Below are 17,840 nucleotides of genomic sequence, written 5' to 3'. Positions count from 1 at the left end.
CTTCCCCGGCCCAGGCTCTCCTCCTCCTCTTTTTCCCCCCTCCTCCTCCCCCTTCTCCACCTCTTCCTCCTCCTCCTCCTCCTCCTCGCCGCGGCTGCGGTGCGCGGAGAGCGGCGGGTCCCGCCCGGCTGCGGCTCGCTCGGCTCCCGGGCCGGGCCGGGGCTGGGGGGGCCGGGGCCTCCCCCGCCGCTAGCCGCAGGGCCCCCCCGGGCTGCCCGCGCCCCCGGGCCGGGGACGAATCGCGGCACCGGGCACCGGGCACCGGGCGGAGACGGGGCCGGCGGCGCCGCCAACTTGGCACTGCCCGCGGGTAAGTGCGGGCGCCGCGGGGGGAGCATCCCCGGGACGCCCGGTGCCTCCGCACCTTCCCCCGGGGCTGGAGTGCCCCCCGCTCCCCACGCGCAGCCTCGCCGCTCCCCCCCATCCACAACGCTCCGGCGAATTTTCCGCCTTTCCTTCTTATTTTTGGGCTGGGGGGGGGGGTGCTGCGACAGCGGGGGCTGCAGCCCGGAACCCCCAGCGCTCCCCCCCTCTCCCACTCATGGCATTATTCATTGTCGGGGACTGCGGAGCGCTGCCCCCTCCTCGCCCCGCTGCTCCCCCCCGCGAGGGGCACGGAGGGCGCCCCTTGCCCCGGTCCCCAGCCTGCCACCTTTGTCCCCAGAGGTGCCCACTGCCCGGCGAGAGCTCCGGGAGGGGAGCCGGTGGGCTCGTCCGGACGGAGGGGGCTGGCAGGTGTTAGGGCAGGAGGCAGCGGGCAGGGGAGGGGGGCCGTGACCGTGGCCGAGCTGCCGGTGGGGGCTGCCCCCGCCTCGCCGCAGCGGGCAGCGCCCGCAGAGCCGCCGCAGGGCAGGGCAGGGGGGACAGGAGAGCGGCGGAGGGCTGAAAGCGCTTCCCCTGCCTGCTCGGAGGGGCTGTGGGGGCACGACCCTTCCTCGGCACAGGAGCGATCCCTCGGAGACACCCCTGGGCCGGGCAGAGCCCCGCTCCAGCACGGGGCCGGTTTCCCCTCCCGAACGCTCCCCGGGCGAGCGGATCTGAGGCGTCGGGAGCCGCTGGGGAAGTTGGCAGCCGTGAAAAAAAAAAACCGGAGAACTCTCCCACTGCCTGCCCGGGTGCAGCCCCGCCAGCCCTCCTCCTCCTCCCCCTCCTCCTCCTCCCCTCGGTGTGATGAGTTCGCCGTGCTCTGCCAGCCGGGTGATTTTCCGTGGGCTGCTCCGGCGCTGGGGGATGCCCGCTGCCTTCGGCGGCGGCTGCGACGGAGAGGCTGCGGGTGAGTCACTGCCTTTGCCATCGCCATCGCGCTGCAGGTGACCTGTGGCTCGGGGCTCGGCGGGGGCGGCACGAGGCAGGGCTGGCGGTCACCCAGGAAGCCACCGGCAGTGCCCGTGTGCCCCGGGCAGGGCTCGGAGAGGGACGGGAGGGATGGAAGGATGAAGGGAAGGAACGGAGCTGATCTGTTGAATGCAGCGAGGAGCTCGGGAAAACGCCACGAGAACTGCCAAAAGAAAAAGCTCGTTTCCTTCACTGCCTTTGTGCCCTGTAAGCAGCGTTTATCGGCGCCAGGCAGCGGGGGATGCGCTGGGCACGGCTGCGGGGGAGGAGAGCTGGGACAAGACCCTTTTCCCTGTGACCTCCCAGCACTGCACCGGGAGGCTCGCTCCGATGGGATGTGCAGAGATCCCGCCTGATTTTGGCCAGCCTGGTCGAGCTGGAGGGGCAGGGCTGGGGCCCTGGTAATGGTGGTCCCTCTCTGATGGCAGAGGGTCCCCAGGGGCAGTGGTGGCTGCAGCTGCCCCAGGCTGGGGGGCTGCAGGCAAAGCCATTTTGAGGACGGCATCTGGCACCGGGTTAGGGGTGCTGAGCTACACCCCGGGGTGTCGGAGCAGCATCAAGGGGATTTTCCTGTGGGAACCCAAGCTCGAGTGGAGCCATGGCCTGGCCCCACATCCCAGGGGCCAGCATTGCCCTGCGGAGGAGCCTAACGGCTCCCCGAAAAAGAGCATCACGTGCTTCAACTTTGGCATCAGGCAGGAGGAGGATGGATTTGTCAGCTCAGCCACCCCCTTCCAGCTCTTCCCAGAAAGGCAACGGCTTGAAGAAGTGGCAGCTCCTAATTATAACATACGTGAACCCGCGCCCGCCGCCCTCCCCGGCTTCACGCCCGCTGCGGGCACCGCCGGCTCTTCCTCCCGGCCGCTGCATCTCACCGAGTGTTTCCTTCCTGCAGCTCCCTGGATGGCCCCGCACCAAGCCCAGCTCAGGATGGGGGTCTCTGGAGTCACTGCCAGGGACGTGTGGGCAGGGGCTGGCACTGCCAGACCGCAGTGTCGGGGTGTTGGTGTGATGGGGAGCGGGGACACTGCGCGCTGCCGGGGGTACTGCCAGGCACCGGCAGTCAGGCCGTGCTCTCGCTCGGAGCCAGCGCCGTCCCAAATTGCAGATGGCGATAAAAAATTAATTGCGGGATTGTGCTGCACGTGGCAGCAGCGGGGACGAGCGGTGGCTCCTTCCCTCCCCTGCAGCCGCTCCCGCTGGAGCTCTGTGCTGGCTGCCGGCGGAGACCTCGCGCCGCCTGCCCGCAAGGTGAGCTGCTGTTCTCCCTCCGCTTGCTCCGGGGCTGGATCCTGCTCGTCTTCCTCCCCTGCCGCGCCATCCCATCCTTCAAAGTGAAGGATTAGCCCTAGCCCGCTTGGCAGCGGGAGGGAGGCGGAAGGAGAGGGCTCGCTGCAGTTAAGGACATATATAAATATGGTTTGATAAATATTCCCTGGATCTCATCTGCGCCCTATAGGAGCACTTCTGTTTGGACTTCAGCATCGTTCAGGAGATGCTCCAGGGCACTGAGGTGGGTGGTCGTGCCCGGCTTTTCCCCACTGTGGGGCTCTGAGCTGGGTGCTGGCAAGACCTGGTTCCAGAGAGGACGAGCTGGCACCTTGGTGATGGGCTCGGGCTTGCGTGAGCTTTGATGTTGGTTCATGCATCAATCGAGGGGTTGCTGGGGCAGGGGCTGCACTTTGGCGCTCACTGGGGGGATTTGGATGGCACAAGCCGGGGTCTCTGCTCACGGCTGCCTGCTGAGCCGTGGCCTTGTCTCTCCGAGTGAACACCAGGGTACTGGACCTGAATACTTAAGGTTTTGTCTGTCAGGAGAGAACTTAACCTGGCGTCCCCTCCCTCTGTCCACATCTCAATTCTGCTCTACTTCATGGAGCTTTTGCAATTAAAAAAGACCAGGAGCCAAGCGAAGTACCCTGTTAGCTGCTTGCAAGCGGGAAGAGTGAGTGTACACTAATTGGGATATTGTGCTGCCTGCTGCCTGGCCCTGCTTGCCGGAGGAAGAGCAGGTGGGGAAAGAAATAGCCTTGATTTTCAAAAAGATGCTGTGGAGCTGGTAGGAGCCAGTGTGGCTTAAGCTGGCACAGCCCTCCCAGTGCCAGGGCTGGGCTGGAGTGTCTGGTGCTGGTGGAGCTGGGTTATTTGGCAGCTGGAGATGGGGATGTGCAGGTGAGTGCTGGGTGCTCTTGGCTGATTATTGCTGCTTCTCCTGTGCTGTGTAACCAGCTCAGCCTCTGCCAGGTTTAACGAGCCCCAGAAGATGCTCTGGCTCTGAACTGGGAGATGATGGATCCTGATGCAGGCAGAGCTCTGGGAAGTGGGGTCTGCTCAGTGAGGGTCTGTCCAGAGCATGTCCCACCACAGTCCAGCCAGGGCCGTGCTTGCAGGGACGAGCAGGAGGAGCCACAGAAATGATGCCTGGGGTGGCCAGTTGCTCCTCAGGGCAATGGAGAGGGATTTGCAGCAGGAGATCTCTGTGGTGTGGGGGAATTTTTAGTCAGAGTTTGATTTCACGGAATCACAGAATGGTTCGGGTTAGAAGGGACCTGAATGCTCATGCAGTTCCAGCCCTTGGAATGGGCAGGGACGCTTTTCAGGGACCCTTTTCACTAGACCAGGTAGCCCCAAGAGGGGCTCGCTTGCCCAGCTGAGCCCTCTCCTGTTCTTTCCAGAGCCCTCCGTGGCCGGCGATGCCGGTGGCCCAGTGGCCACCGCTAGAGGGGGGCAGGATGCCACCGTGCTGCCCGGCCCCATGTCCGGGGTGCCGGGAGCCGCAGGGTCCAGCAGCAGCGCCCAGCACCGTCTCCCTCCGCCCTGGTTCGGGCAGGGGGTGACCCACGCCCGGGCTCTGGAGAACTCAGTTTGGTTGGTACTTGTGCCACTTCCCGGATCCGGATCGGGCTGCGGCATAGCCGGGATGAGGGTGATGGGAGGGCTCCATCCTCATCGATGCTGCGCTGGTGGAAGTAGGAGATGCAGAACTGCTCCTTACTTGGGGGCTGGGGTAAGCACCACGCTGAGTGATGATCCCACCCTGTTCTTCCCACCCTCGGAATGCCCCTGTGGAGCAGTGCAGGTGGAGCAGGAGGGTGGCTCTGGCCCCTCACTGCCTGGAGCCTGTGGATAAGGTTGTTCCCTGCTCCATAAGCACCTGCTGTAGGCAGGTGTCTTCTTCCAGATGTACACCTCCCTCCAGATGTGCCCCTGGTGGAGCAGCTGCTTTGGGGAGGCTCAGTCATGCTGGAACCTAAGTCTGGGCTGTGTGGAAGCCGTGATGTGTGTGGCTTGGAGGTTGCTGGGGGCAGGTGGAGGGGACAGGGGTGCTCATCTGTCACCCCTTCCTGGGCCGTTTGCAGCAGGGGCTCATCGGGCAACTCCGGCTCCATCTCCCCTGATGATTCTGTGAGGGATCCGAACCAGCTCCCTCCTCCTCTCCCCATTATTTGTGCTTTCTTCTTGCCTGCCGTGATATTTTTACCTTCAGTTCGTTCAGATTATATGATCAAAGGAGCCACAAAGGGGAGAGAACAGAGAGGGAAAAAGCTTAAAAGAAGAAAGGGAAAAGCAGCGGGCTCTGGGGGCACTGCCAGCTCTGCGGGAGCTGCCGCGGGCTCTGAGGGTTTTCCTGGGAGCAGGTCCGTGGTGTGAGCATCCCACCTTTGATGGGCAGAAATGTTGCAGCTCCAGGGATGAGGGTGGGAGAGGTGACCTGCTTTTGGCTGGTGCGGGGCTGTGGAGGCAGCTGTGGTGTCTGAGCATCCCTTTGTCTCCCCATCCTCCTTCTCCCCATCACGGGCAGAGTCTGACCTGCTCCCAGGCCATGCCAGCAGCTGCGTTCCCCTGCTCTGTGCCCACTGGTGATGCATGGGGTGGTCCTTGCAGAGGGGACAGGAGCGTGCAGAGGGCTGATCCCTGTCCCTGGATCCGAGCGGGGCCGCACTCCCAGGGGCTCTCCCAGCAGGCTGGGGTGGGGGTTTTGCTGCAGCATTCCCAACCTCCTGCCTTTGGACGCACAGAGCTGGGCACCTGGTAATTCTGGCTCCTTAAAAGCCTGGGCTGTCAGAATCGCTTTAGAGATGGGCCTTCAAGAGGCTTCGGCGGGAGGGGAAGTGCATAATTTATGGAGGTGAGTTGAAGCCAGGGTCCTCCTGGGTGGGATGGAGCGGGAGCACCCGTGGGGCCGGTGAGGTTCTGTCCAGCACTGTGGGCTTGGGTGCCAGCTCTGGGCTTGAGCTGGGATTAATTTAAGCTGTTTCCTTGGTCTCACTGTTGCTGCCCGTCCTGCCTGGGGAATGCATTTGCCTGCTCTGCTCTGTGCTGCTTTTGGTGTCTGCATTAATCACGCGCTGCCCTCAGCAACCATCAGCCGCTGCTGGGAGGTGGTGGGGATGGGCATGATGGGGAGCCTGCCTCGGGGGGAAACTGAGGCACAGCCCGTGCTGCTGGGGCACGGGCAGCTCAGGTGCTGTCGATATCTGCTGCTGGAAGCCATCAATAACGGAAGCAGCTGCTGGTTCAGGAATCAGTGGCCTGAAGGGAGAGCGGCAGGAGCGCAGGGCTTTGGGTTGTGACTCGGACCTGGAATGCTGGGTTTTGGCAGTGCCTGGCTCTAGCTGAGGATGCAGACCTCAGCCTGTGGGGCTGAAGACAAGTAGGCTTGTGGGAGGTGACTGAAAAACCTGTTGGGAAAAGTAGTGGTGCTTTAGGATAGGCAGGGACCAGGACTGGGGGTGTGTGTGGGGTTTGCCCTGCTCTGGGCACTGTCTTGGCATTTGTCCCACCCTTGCAGTTCCCTTAGGAAGGGACAGGTTGGGACGTCTCAGAGTCCCTCTGAGCTGGTCACTGACCTGTCCTGCTCCGTGGGGCACAGTGTCCCCAAGCCCTGACCAGCCCCTCTGCCTGGATGCAATTTGGGCTAAGCCCAAACCTCTAGAATGAATCAAAGACACAGTGAATCCCAAATCTATTTTTTGAAATAACCCCCGGTACTAATTTCTGCCAGCTCCCTGATGAAAGCCTGGAATAGCTGATGTCCTCTTCCTGCTCCTGCCTAATTTTCTCTCTCCCCTTTCCCCCTGTCCCTCCAAGGTCTCTGGAGGAAGGACCCGAAGCTTTGTGTGGGCTCGTGTCTCTGCTGCCGCTTCTCCTCCCTGGTGTAGCCATGCAGATCCTGGCACCTTCCTGCATCCCGACCTCCCGCTGCTCCACTGGGGCCGGCAGGAGTGCGAGGAGCCGCTGACGGTGCCGGAGCGGGATCCCTCCGGAGCCATGCCACCCGCCCAGCCCGGCCCGGCCCCCTGAGCGCCGCGTTCCCGGCCCGAGCTCTGCCCCAGCACGGCGTTGGCAATGAGCGGGGGTCACTTTTGCATGGAGCGTTTGTCCTTCTGCCTCCTCCTGAGTGCCTGGAGCTGGGGGTGGGCGCCCGGGGGTGCTGCCAAGCCCAAAGGCCAGGGCTACCCGCACATGAACTCCATCCGCATCGATGGTGACATCACGCTCGGGGGGCTCTTCCCTGTGCACGGTCGGGGCGCCGAGGGCAAAGCCTGTGGGGAGCTGAAGAAGGAGAAGGGCATCCATCGCCTGGAGGCCATGCTCTTCGCCCTGGACCGCATCAACAACGACCCCGACCTGCTGCCCAACATCACGCTGGGCGCCCGCATCCTGGACACGTGCTCGCGGGACACGCACGCCCTGGAGCAGTCGCTGACCTTTGTGCAGGCCCTCATCGAGAAGGACAGCACCGAGGTGCGCTGTGTCAGCGGGGGGCCCCCCATCATCACCAAGCCAGAGCGGGTGGTCGGCGTCATCGGCGCCTCGGGCAGCTCCGTGTCCATCATGGTGGCCAACATTCTACGGCTCTTCAAGGTAGGGCTCGGCCAGGTGAAGAGGACCCCTCGGCAAATCCCCTGCGGGCGCTTTGGCAGCGTTTCTCCACCAGTGCCTCTTCCTCCACAGCTGGGGGGAGGCAGAGCTGCTGTTGTTAAAATGCTTCTCCTGCCTCCCCCAGGATCCCTGGGGATCCCTTCCTCCATCCCCCTCCAGTGACGACACTCGGAGCAGGAGGATTTTTGTCTCATCTCCCCTGGCTTCGAGGCACTGCTGCTCCCGCCCTGTGGCAGGGACTGGATGGGAGGTGCCTGAGGGTGGGTTTGGTGCTGGTTCTGGGGGATGCTCCCTCAAGGGTGTGGGTTATACCCCAAAATGTAAACAACACCTGAGCCAGGCGGCTGGGAGGCCACAGGGTGGTGGCAGGGGACAGCTGGGGCCTCTCTGCTCCAATCCAAGGGGACATTTGCCGGGCTGGGGATGCTTGTCCAGTGCCACCGACCCCAGGGGTGCACAGGCTGTGGTGGGATGAGTAGGGCTCTTCCTCCTGCTCTGTGCCAGCCGCAGGAATGCCAAGGAGTTGATAATTCCTTTCCCTGTCATTGTACATTTATTTATCCACAGCCATGTCCCTGGGCTGTGGAGTGTGTGAACAAGGGCCCCTCTGCAGAAATGAGGGAGAAATGTAAATATTATGCCTCTTCAGTGGTAATAGGGACCCCATCCCATCTTGGCCTTCTCCCAGCACCCTGAAACCCCTGTGCTCTGCAGGATTGGTGTTGTTTCCCCCTCTCTCTTCCCCCTCCTCCTCCTCTGCCAGCCCAGCGTGCTGAGAGCCAGGTGCCCTCCTGGGAGGGCTGGAAGCTGTTAGTGAAGACGGAAAAACCAGATTGCTGATGGAGTTTGATTTTTCTGGGTCCCTTTTTTTTAAAAACGTGTTAATGTTCCAGGCGACGAGTGAGAGGACTATTCAATAATTAAAATAATATAAATTAGAGGGAGTGGGAGGAACTAAAAAGCTATTTGCCAAGACAAAAAAGATTGAATGCTAGCTCTGGAGAGGAGGAGAGAGACTGGCAGTCGGGAAGGAGGCAGGAGAGTGACAGTCAGAATAGTTGGGGGCAACTGAAACCTTTCTAGGGTCTTTTTTTTTTTTTTCCCCCCCTCACCCTTCTCCTCCAGTTTTGGTCCTTGGGCAAAGAGCTGTGACCTGTTCAGAAGGATGGCACTGAGCTCAGGAGCAGCCCTGCCCCAGCTGAGTAGCCAGGTGCTGCTGCTGGTGCATCCTGAGCCCCAGGAACTTTAATCCAGAGCTGATCCCAGCCCAGCAGGACAGGGAGGAAATGCAAGTGTGGGGATGAGCAGGTAGAGACCTCAAAACCTCTTGGGAGAGGAGAATAAGGAAAATCTCAGCCTTTCCTAGACAGCAGTGAATCCCAGTGCAGGGGTTGGTGCCCTCCTCAGTGGCCTCAGCACAGGGACACTCTTCCCATGGGCTTGGGATCTCGTCCCACCTGTCTGGGCACAGCCATTCCTGCAGCAGGCAGGGGCTGGGGGTCTGAGGGTTCCAAAGGCTCTTCCCCCCACCACGACCCAAGTGCTGCTGCTGCTCTTTGTTATTCAAACACTGCTTTTATGGCAGGGACATGCTTAAAATGAGAATAAGGCGACTTCCATTTCGCGCCGCCACTGACCTTTAAGCGTGGGTGACTCTGCTCTGAGGTTCAGCAAAGCTTTGGCTGCCTCAGGCACAGGCAGCTGCCTCTGCCCATTCTCTGGGGCATGGCACTTGCTGGGGCTCTGCTCCCGTTTGGCCCTGTGTTGCTATGTCACTCCTGTCCCCCTCGGTGCCCCCCCCAACACAGGGACACTGGAAAGTGCTGGGAGCTGGGGCAGAGGAACCTTCCCTGTGGGGTGTTCCAAGTGTCCTCCGAGTGCTCTGGTTTCTCAAGTGCTCAAGTGGTTCTCAGGGAGGGCTCCAGCACATCTGGAGGGCTCCAAAACATCTGTGAGGGTTGTAGCATCTCCAGCAAGCAGCATGGAATTGAATTAGAGTCCACCAAGGCAAGGAGCCCACACAAGTCCTGCAGAGCCCTGGCTGGGATGGGAGCACAGCAGCCCCCCCAGTTTTCTCCCTTCTCTTCTGTGACTGTGAGTGCACTGCAGCTGTTCTGGCTCAAAATGATGCTCTCCCTGCTGTGGTCCCTTTTCCCATTCCACACTCCCTCCTGTGCACTCTCCCTGCTCCATCCCCTTCACAGCCCCCATCCCTCCCCGCTAGGCCGGCCTTGCTCCTCCCTGCCAGGGCTTTTGTCGCTCCTGCACTACATAAATAAATAACGGGTCCTTCGTTAGCTGCCGCCTCCTAATTAAAGCTGTACATCAGTGGAACAACTTGCAGATGCGGCATCCTCTGTCCAAGCCGGTTTCATCACTCTTCGTCACTCTGCCTGCAGAAAATCCTTTCCCCACATCCATGCTCTCGGCTCCGTGTGATAGCATCTCTCTGGCGTCACTGCCAGAGCGCTCTGGCACGTTCCAGCTCCTTCCCACCCCTTGCTGCTGCCTCTCCAGCCCCAGCTCTACCCACTGGCTCCTGCACTGCCACAGCAGGGATGGCGTCAAGGAAACCAGGCCCTTCTCCTGTAAATGGGATCCTCTAAAAGCTGCTTTGGGGTCTGAGGTGTGTTTTTTCATCGGCATCCAGAAAGAGCTGTGTGTCGAGGTGGAGTTCAAGCGCTCAGTGCGGGGTGAACAGCCAGAGGATGGGTTTGACACGTGCCAGGCACTTTGAGGCGATTGTTTCCTCCGTGGCAGCTAGTGCAGCCACTCTCTGCAGCGCAGGGCTGGTGTACAACATGAATAATTCACCTGAGGACGGCGCTGCCCGCGCTGCAGCCGGGCACTCGGCACCTGCAGGCCCACGAGGCTGCGCTGCCTGGGGCTGGCGGGTGCAGAGCTGGGTCAGCTCCTGGTTCTGAGCCCCCCCTGGCAGTGCTGAGCCCCCTGGCTCGGATCAGGGTGCCCTGATGCCTTGGGGGCAGCGGGATGGAACGATTCAGCACACGCTTCCCCACTTAGCGGGTAAATAACCTTCACCGAGCGGCCGGGGGACGCTCTGATTAATCACCCGCTGCTGCCACTTCATCTCCTTGCTCTTCACTGGGCTTATTGGAACAAATTGCAGCTGCCTGGCTCCCCTGGGCTGCCCCCAGCTGTGAGGGGTCCCTAGGCATGGCTTGTTGAGGACGAGTGGGACGGGTGGTTGCAGGTCTGGTAGCGATCAGGGACAACCTGCACCTGCTGGGCCTCCTGGAGTTTTATTTCTGCCTTTTCCCTCTCTGGGGAGATGCTGAAGGCTGGATCCTGGGCCTGACCCCGTGCCCAGGGAAGGGGCAGCAGGGTGGGGCTGCAGCTTGTTCCATCCTGACGCCGAGTTCCAAGCAGCCCTGCTCAGCCCCTCACTGCTCCAGCCCCTGCGGTGCTTTACGCTCTCCCTAATTAAAAGCTGCCATCCAAACGGCTCAATGATGGAAATTCTAATTAAATCAATTCCATCTTGTCGGCAAACCGGGGGTTTGCATAAGATATGCATGAAATTAATAATTATGGGGAGGGAATTAGCTGCTCCTGACCCTGTTTCTGGCATGGGGGGGTTGGTGCAGGAGCCCCTGCTCATGAGGTGCTCCTGACCAGAGTGCCCAGCTCTGGCTCCGCAGTGGTTTTGGGGTTTTTTGTAGGTTTTTGGTTCTTCCTTCCTGCCTGCTCAGGCTGATGTTGACATCAACAGTTTAAGCCTGAGCTGGGATGTGCTGAAATCACCCCCTTTGCCTAATTCTTCCCAGTCTGGGGGGAATTCTGTCTCCTATCAGTGGAGAAAACACCACAGCAGCTCCTGAGCCCATTAATGATGGGTACCAAATTCAGCTTTCCCAGTGCATTTGAAATCAATCCCAGCAATCTGTTGACCCTGGAGGAGCAGGATGACACCCCCAGCCCGGATCCCACCATCTTTCTTACCTCCAGGGATGTTTCTCCAGGCTGGGAGTGCTTCTGGACAATAGTGTTTGATTCAAAACAAGAGAAGGAAGAAGGTTTTACCCCCTGCCTTGGGATCACTCCCCACTCTTGGTGGGACAAGGAACTCTTGGGGTGCAGGAGAGCTGGCCCTATTAAATTTCTCAACACAATGTTTGTCCCAGGCTGAAGATGAGGCAGACAAGGGACCACCAGTGCCCAAAGTTGCAGCTGAGAGATGTTTCCGGCTCCCTCTTCCCACTGCATCCTTCTTTCTAAGAACCTTGAATTCCCTGCTTGCATTTTGCTTTTATGTACCTAAAAGGACTTTTGTCTTTTATCTGAGAAAATAGCTGGTGCTAGGAGTTGGGCTATCAAAAAGGCAGAGGGGGGAAAAGGCAGAAGAAATCTATGAAATGGTCATTTGGGAACTGGTATTTTATTTTCACTTTTATCCGAGGTAGAGGAGCAAGAGAAAAAAGCCCTTTCCTTTTGTTTATTAAAATATAGCTTCGAGTCCATAGCCTGTGGATCAACAGGTATTTTCTGGGCTTTGTTTTCCAACTGAGCCTAGAGCAGGATGGGCAGGCCAGGGTTTAATCCCAGGCTGTTGGAGCTTGGGTGGGACAGCGGTGCCGTGGGGAATAGCTGGGAAGTCTCCATCGCCAGTGCCCTGCGGAACAGGTGAAACCAAAACACTTGGCAGTGGGAAAATCATTGGGAAAGGACCCTCTGGGAAGGCAGGGGTGCATCCCTGCTCCCAGATCGCCTTTGCCCTCGTGGGCTCCATCCCGAGTATCCATCCTGCAGGCTTGGCAGGGAAGAGGAGGGATTGTGCTGGGAGCAGTCCCCCTGCTCCCCCCGGGATGAGCGATTGCCAGGCGAGCGCCTCACCTGCTGAGCAGAATTTTAATGGAGTCTCATGCACTGGCTCCAGTCAGAGATCCCCAACGCGCAGATCAGAGTCCCTCGGAATGGAGCACAAAGCAGATTGTCACGGGGAGTAATCCTATTTGTGCCTTGATAAAGATTCCTTCCTCTCCCTCTCCCCCTCCTGCTCCATCTCTCCCTTTTTTCATCTCCTGTTTCGCAGGCAGGTAGAAAGGTGGCTGCTCCTTTCCAGGGGCCTTTTAGCATTCAGGTGCAGTCGTGGGTTTATAACACCAGAATCGCATTTAATAAAGAGAGGCAGGAGTGGGAGAGGGGAAATCACAGGGAAACAAAGGAGGAACTGGGAGATGCAGGACTGGAGGAGGATGAAGTGAGGCCAGGAGGGTTGGGACACCCAGGCCTGGTGCACATCTCGTCCCTGGGATGCAGCTCCCAGAGGTGGCTGGGGCTTGCTGCACCGACTGCGATTCCCACAGCTGGTGGGGAGAACTTGGGCTTGATAATTTAATAAGCCTTTTCCATCTTTAAGATAAATGAGGATCTGTGGTTCATTTTGGAGATGGAAAGTGCTGTGTAAGTGTTAAACATCTCCTGATCCTGCGGTGCTAAATCATCCCAGTGTGCTGGGAGAGCTGTGGCGGCTCTGGTTAATTTAAGGGGCTTATTTAGGGCTGGGTGGGGGGCAGGATGGGTTGGATCTGTCCTTCTTGGGGAAGGAGCCAAAGGAAGACCCTGGAAGTGCTGGCCAGAGAAGAATTATATTTTTTTCGTTTGATCTCTCCCACACTGGATGCTCCAGAAACCCTTTTGGGGTCCTGCTGGGTGTCCCTGAGCTGCCAGTGGTCCCCAAGCCCTGATGCACCCTGGAGCACCTGATTGTGGCACATTCTCCACCTGCCCCATGCTGATCCTCGATTCCCACCTCCCTCTGCCCCAGAGCAGGGCTTTGGGAGCGTGGGCATGGCTGTGGGGTGGAGATCATCCCCTCCTTGCCCTGATTCCGTGCCCTTCCCTCCTCCTCCCCAGATCCCCCAGATCAGCTACGCCTCCACAGCGCCGGACCTGAGCGACAACAGCCGCTATGACTTCTTCTCCCGCGTTGTCCCCTCGGACACCTACCAGGCCCAGGCCATGGTGGACATTGTCAAAGCCCTCAAGTGGAATTATGTCTCCACCTTGGCCTCCGAGGGCAGCTACGGTGAAAGCGGGGTGGAGGCCTTCATCCAGAAGTCCAGGGAGGATGGTGAGTGGATCTCTGCCAGGATGGGAAGAACTGGGACAGGAGGAGAAAAGGATGGGATGGAGGGATGCGTCTGGTCAGGCTCCTTGGCTGAGCTGGGATGTGGGCAAGGTGATGGATGGTGAGGTTTGGGGCATGGCGCCGGAGCAGTGTGGGTTTTGGGGCTGCCCAAACAAGGATCCAAGTTTTCCAGCAAGGCTTGGGACCAGCAGTCCTGGGCTGCCTCCACTCTGCAGGGCAGGCTGCTTTTGGGAAGCATCTCAAGATCCCATTTTCTGCTACCCAGCTCCGCCGAGCTGGTCTCACCCCTCCCTTTGTGCCTGAGCCACGGCGCTGGGTGCCTTCCAGAAGACAAGGCTTTTACAAATACTCCCAGGTTTTAACAGAAAATCAAGTTGGCACCACCATGAGCTGCACCCAATTTTAGTGGAATTATCCTCCAGGGCAGGTGCTTTAATTTGTCTATGGGCTTTGGACAGGCAGAAAGTCCATGCTCAGCAAAACTCTTTGGGAGGATTTGTCTGGAGGCAGAAAACGTTTTGCTGACGGGAGCTCTGTGATGCTTAGGGGGGATTAGCGGCCTCAGGAGCAGTGCAGGAGCTTGTGGGGACCCAAACATCAACCCTGGGATGGGAGAGGAGCCCTGGGTGCTGCTGTGGGTGCTGCTACCACCAACTCAGAGCTGCCCCGGGACCCCATGGAGGGGCTTGAACGGCCCTGGGGACCCTCCTGGCTCTGGCATCACCTCAGCCCCCCGGGACGGGGTGGGAGGGGAGCTAAAGGGTTTTTTTGAGACAGTTAAACCCCTGCAGGGCACAAGCTGCTGCTTATTACAGGCTTAAGTGTGTCTGAATGGCACATTAGGTTCTGGCAAAGTCGGTGGGACACCGGCCTATCTGGAGCCAGTCAAACTGTGTTATGGCCTTATAAATGGATAAAGGGAATAAAAACTTTGAGGTGACGAGCTCCTAATCAAAGCCCTATAAATAGGAGCAGCGTTAATTCCGTCTCTCCCGCGTGTGCCCTGGCACCAGAGCTGGCTGTGCTTTTAGTGTGCAGAAAAACCCATCTGGGGATCCAACTTGGGAGCTGCTCTTCAGGATTTTCACTTGAAAAGCGGAATATTTTTCACGGGGCTGTGGCTTCTCGAGGAGGAGAGTGTGGGGATGCTCCTGAGTGGCAGCTGCAGGGGATGTGTGGAGCTGCAGGTGCAAAGGGTCTGTGCTGGGGGTGTGTAACAGAGCCTGGCAGGTTTGGGGAGGGGCTGGGGGATGCTCTGCTGCCCCATCCATGGGTGCAGCCACCCGGGGGTCCATGGGGCAGCCGAGGGGCTGCATAGGCGCATACAAACCATGCTCCTCCACCACTAAGCACCAGTAAAGAGTGGTGGTTGTGACTGGTGATCCTGCTGTGGCATGAGCTCTTCTCCTTTGAGATACCTGTGGTTACCATGAGCTCCTCTAACCAGATGTTAACGAGCTGACAGCGTAATTGCAGAGTAAAGGAGAGCACACAGAGCCAAAGCAGCCGCGTGTTAATCCAGGGCCACGGCAGTCCTGTAATTTGGGTAGCCACATAACCTGACGATTATGTGCATTACTGATAATTTAGTTATCAAAGAGCAGATTTCCACAGTGCCTGCAGTGAGGGCAGCCTGTGTGGCTGCAGGAACATGGAGCTTTGTGGGAGCTGTCTGTGCCAGCCCCAGCGTGGGGCTCCGGGTGGGCTCTGAGCTATTCCCTGGAGCATCTCCCTTGGGAGTGAGTGTGAGGTGTCAGCCACACTGCTTTGCTCGTGGAATAGAGCCACAGCCATGAATAATGGTGAGGCTGGACCAAAAACATGATTTTTCTTTTTTTTCCCTTTATTTTATGTATTTAAATGCTTCTCCCCCCTACCCCCCCAGCTGTGCCATCTGTGGTTGAGGAAGACCCAGGCTCTGCCCTTCACCTCTCAGTCTTCCCCTGTGCGAAGGGCTCTGCTGGCACCAAACACTTTTACACAAGCACAGATCCATTGGGAAGGGGTGAAGGATCTGGTCCCTCTGTGGGGTATTCCTGGCTCTCAGTTGCATTTCTCCAGCAGCCTAAAGGATCCTGTGATTTGTCGCTGCTCCCAGGGGCCTCCAGCCTGTCAGAGGGACAGCCAGGGCTGTCAGCTGAGTGAGAATCTGGCCTGTGCCAGGGGCTGGCCAGCTGTTGGGCAAGTGGTGGAGATTCCCCGTGGGGGTGTTTATGCCGGGGGAATGGCCAGGCACAACCCCATCCCCACACTGGCTCTGCCCATGGGGTTCCTCACCCACCCAGCTCCAGGTGAGCAGCTCCCACTCTCCTCCCCGCAGCTCTCTGCTTCATTTCTCATGCCAAGCCTGAGCCTTCAGAGTCGGGTTTTATTTCCATCAGGCAATAATGCTCATTGCTGTCGTTAGCAGCTCGCACTCAAGCTGTTTGCTTTCTGATGCATTATCAACTTGACCTTCAGTTTCAATTTTTAGCAGAGCCTCATGTTGAAGCTTCGAAGCTCAGTGGAAAACGGTTCTGCTTGAGGCACAAAGCGACCTCCGACAGTGATGCGGGGAGGAAACTCGCCCTGGAGATGGGTTATTTTTGCAGCTGGGACTGGCCCTGGGCTACCACGACAGACTGACCTGGGTGGCTGTTACATCTTTATTCATTTATCCTTTTATCTTTATCAATATTTGCATTCGCTCTGGTGATTGTGCTGTTGGCCCCTGGAGGTTGCTGGTGGCTGCACTGGTGGCTGGAGAGTCCTTGTTCACCAGAGTGCTGCTTTTTGGGTTTTAGCATTGCAGAGATGTTCAGTCTGCAAAGGATGTGTTTTCTTCAGCCATTTTAAAGTGTTTTAAGTGCTTTGTGCTCCCCAAATCCATCCTACTCCCCCAGAGCATTCTGCAGTGGCTGTCAGCTGGATTTCCACTGCACACCAAGGTGCTGGCAGGGCCAGCATTGAGGTGTCCCTGATGTCCCCATCTCCAGCCCCTCTGTCCAGCATTTCCCCATGCCCCTGACCTGTGGCATCATTTTGGTGGTCAGACAGACCCACCCAGGGCCCTCTGGCTCTGCGTCATTGAGGTTTCTGCTGTCTCCAGGCTCTTGGAGATGAATATTCCCAGCCATGACCAAGGACTCCTTAGTCATGTACCTGGATCAATTTTGCTGCCGTTTCCCCTCCTCTATTGTTTCATCCTTCACTAAGTTTTCCGTATTTTTAGTTAAGAGCCTGATGTATATTTGTGATGCGTTTGCTCATCCCCATGTGACATCCCTGGCTGTCTCTTTCTGGTTCCAGCCGGGTTCATTACTCGCGGTGGCTGCACCAGGAGGTTGCCCCCAAAAAGCCACTCCCAAATCTTGAGGCAGGAGGTTTGACCGCAGCACTTCAGTCTCACCACGCGCAGGAGAGGGTGCAGATCTCTCCCTGGTGGCTTCTGCCATCAGTTCCTTCCTGGAGGCTCTGAAGTGACACAAACAATGAGTCCCGGGGCACGAGAGCTTCCAGTTGAGGCTCTGGGCTCGGGAATTTTATGGAAAGGCTGGAATTAGGATGGGAGCTGGGAGTGGGAATGCTCTGCTGGGCTATGCAGAGCCTGATCCCTCTGCGGGGTGGGGGGAATATGCACATTGCTGTTCCCAGCACGGCTGAGCCGGATCCCTGCTGTACCCCCCAGTCTGGGTCCCTGCTGTACCCCCTGAGATGGATCCCTGCTGTACCCCCCAGTCTGGGTCCCTGCTGTACCCCCTGAGCCGGATCCCTGCTGTACCCCCCAGTCTGGGTCCCTGCCGTACCCTCCAGTCTGGGTCCCTGCTGTACCCCCCGAGCCGGATCCCTGCTGTACCCCTTGAGATGGATCCCTGCTGTACCCCCCAAGCTGGATCCCTGCTGTACCCCCCGAGCCGGATCCCTGCTGTACCCCCCGAGCCGGATCCCTGCTGTACCCCCCGAGCCGGATCCCTGCTGTACCCCCCGAACCGGATCCCTGCTGTACCCCCCAAGCTGGATCCCTGCTGTACCCCCTGAGCTGGATCCCTGCTGTATCCCCCAGTCTGGGTCCCTGCTGTACCCCCCGAGCTGGATCCCTGCTGTACTCCCCAGTCTGGGTCCCTGCTGTACCCTGAGCTGGATCCCTGCTGTACCCCGAGCTGGATCCCTGCTGTATCCCCTAAGCTGGATCCCTGCTGTACCCCCTGAGATGGATCCCTGCTGTACCCCCCAAGCTGGGTCCCTGCTGTACCCTGAGCTGGATCCCTGCTGTACCCCCCAGTCTGGATCCCTGCTGTACCCCTTGAGATGGATCCCTGCTGTACCCCCCGAACCGGATCCCTGCTGTATCTCCCGAGCTGGATCCCTGCTGTACCCCCCAAGCTGGGTCCCTGCTGTACCCCTTGAGATGGATCCCTGCTGTACCCCCTGAGCTGGATCCCTGCCGTACCCCCCGAGCCGGATCCCTGCTGTACCCCCCGAGCTGGGTCCCTGCTGTACCCCCCAAGCTGGATCCCTGCTGTATCCC

General features: G+C 59.0%; 1 protein-coding gene across 1 annotated transcript in view; it reads left to right on the top strand.

Annotated features, from left to right (window-relative positions):
* Positions 1-819: 819 nt before the first annotated feature.
* GRM4 (glutamate metabotropic receptor 4) overlaps positions 820-17,840 on the top strand; it is a 35,774-nt gene continuing 18,753 nt past the window's right edge. Inside the window, exons 1-3 of the mRNA XM_086861800.1 lie at positions 820-1,273; positions 6,427-7,203; positions 13,099-13,315. Of these exons, the coding sequence (XP_086717926.1) occupies positions 6,685-7,203; positions 13,099-13,315 (736 nt within the window). The 5' untranslated portion in view covers positions 820-1,273; positions 6,427-6,684. The remainder of the gene's footprint in view (positions 1,274-6,426; positions 7,204-13,098; positions 13,316-17,840) is intronic.

The sequence above is a fragment of the Cyanistes caeruleus genome, chromosome 24 (assembly GCF_971803275.1).
Source record: "Cyanistes caeruleus chromosome 24, bCyaCae1.hap1.1, whole genome shotgun sequence".
Lineage (NCBI taxonomy): Eukaryota > Metazoa > Chordata > Aves > Passeriformes > Paridae > Cyanistes > Cyanistes caeruleus.
The sequence above is the reverse complement of the archived record's forward strand: the minus strand, read 5'-3'. Positions and strand labels throughout refer to the sequence as shown.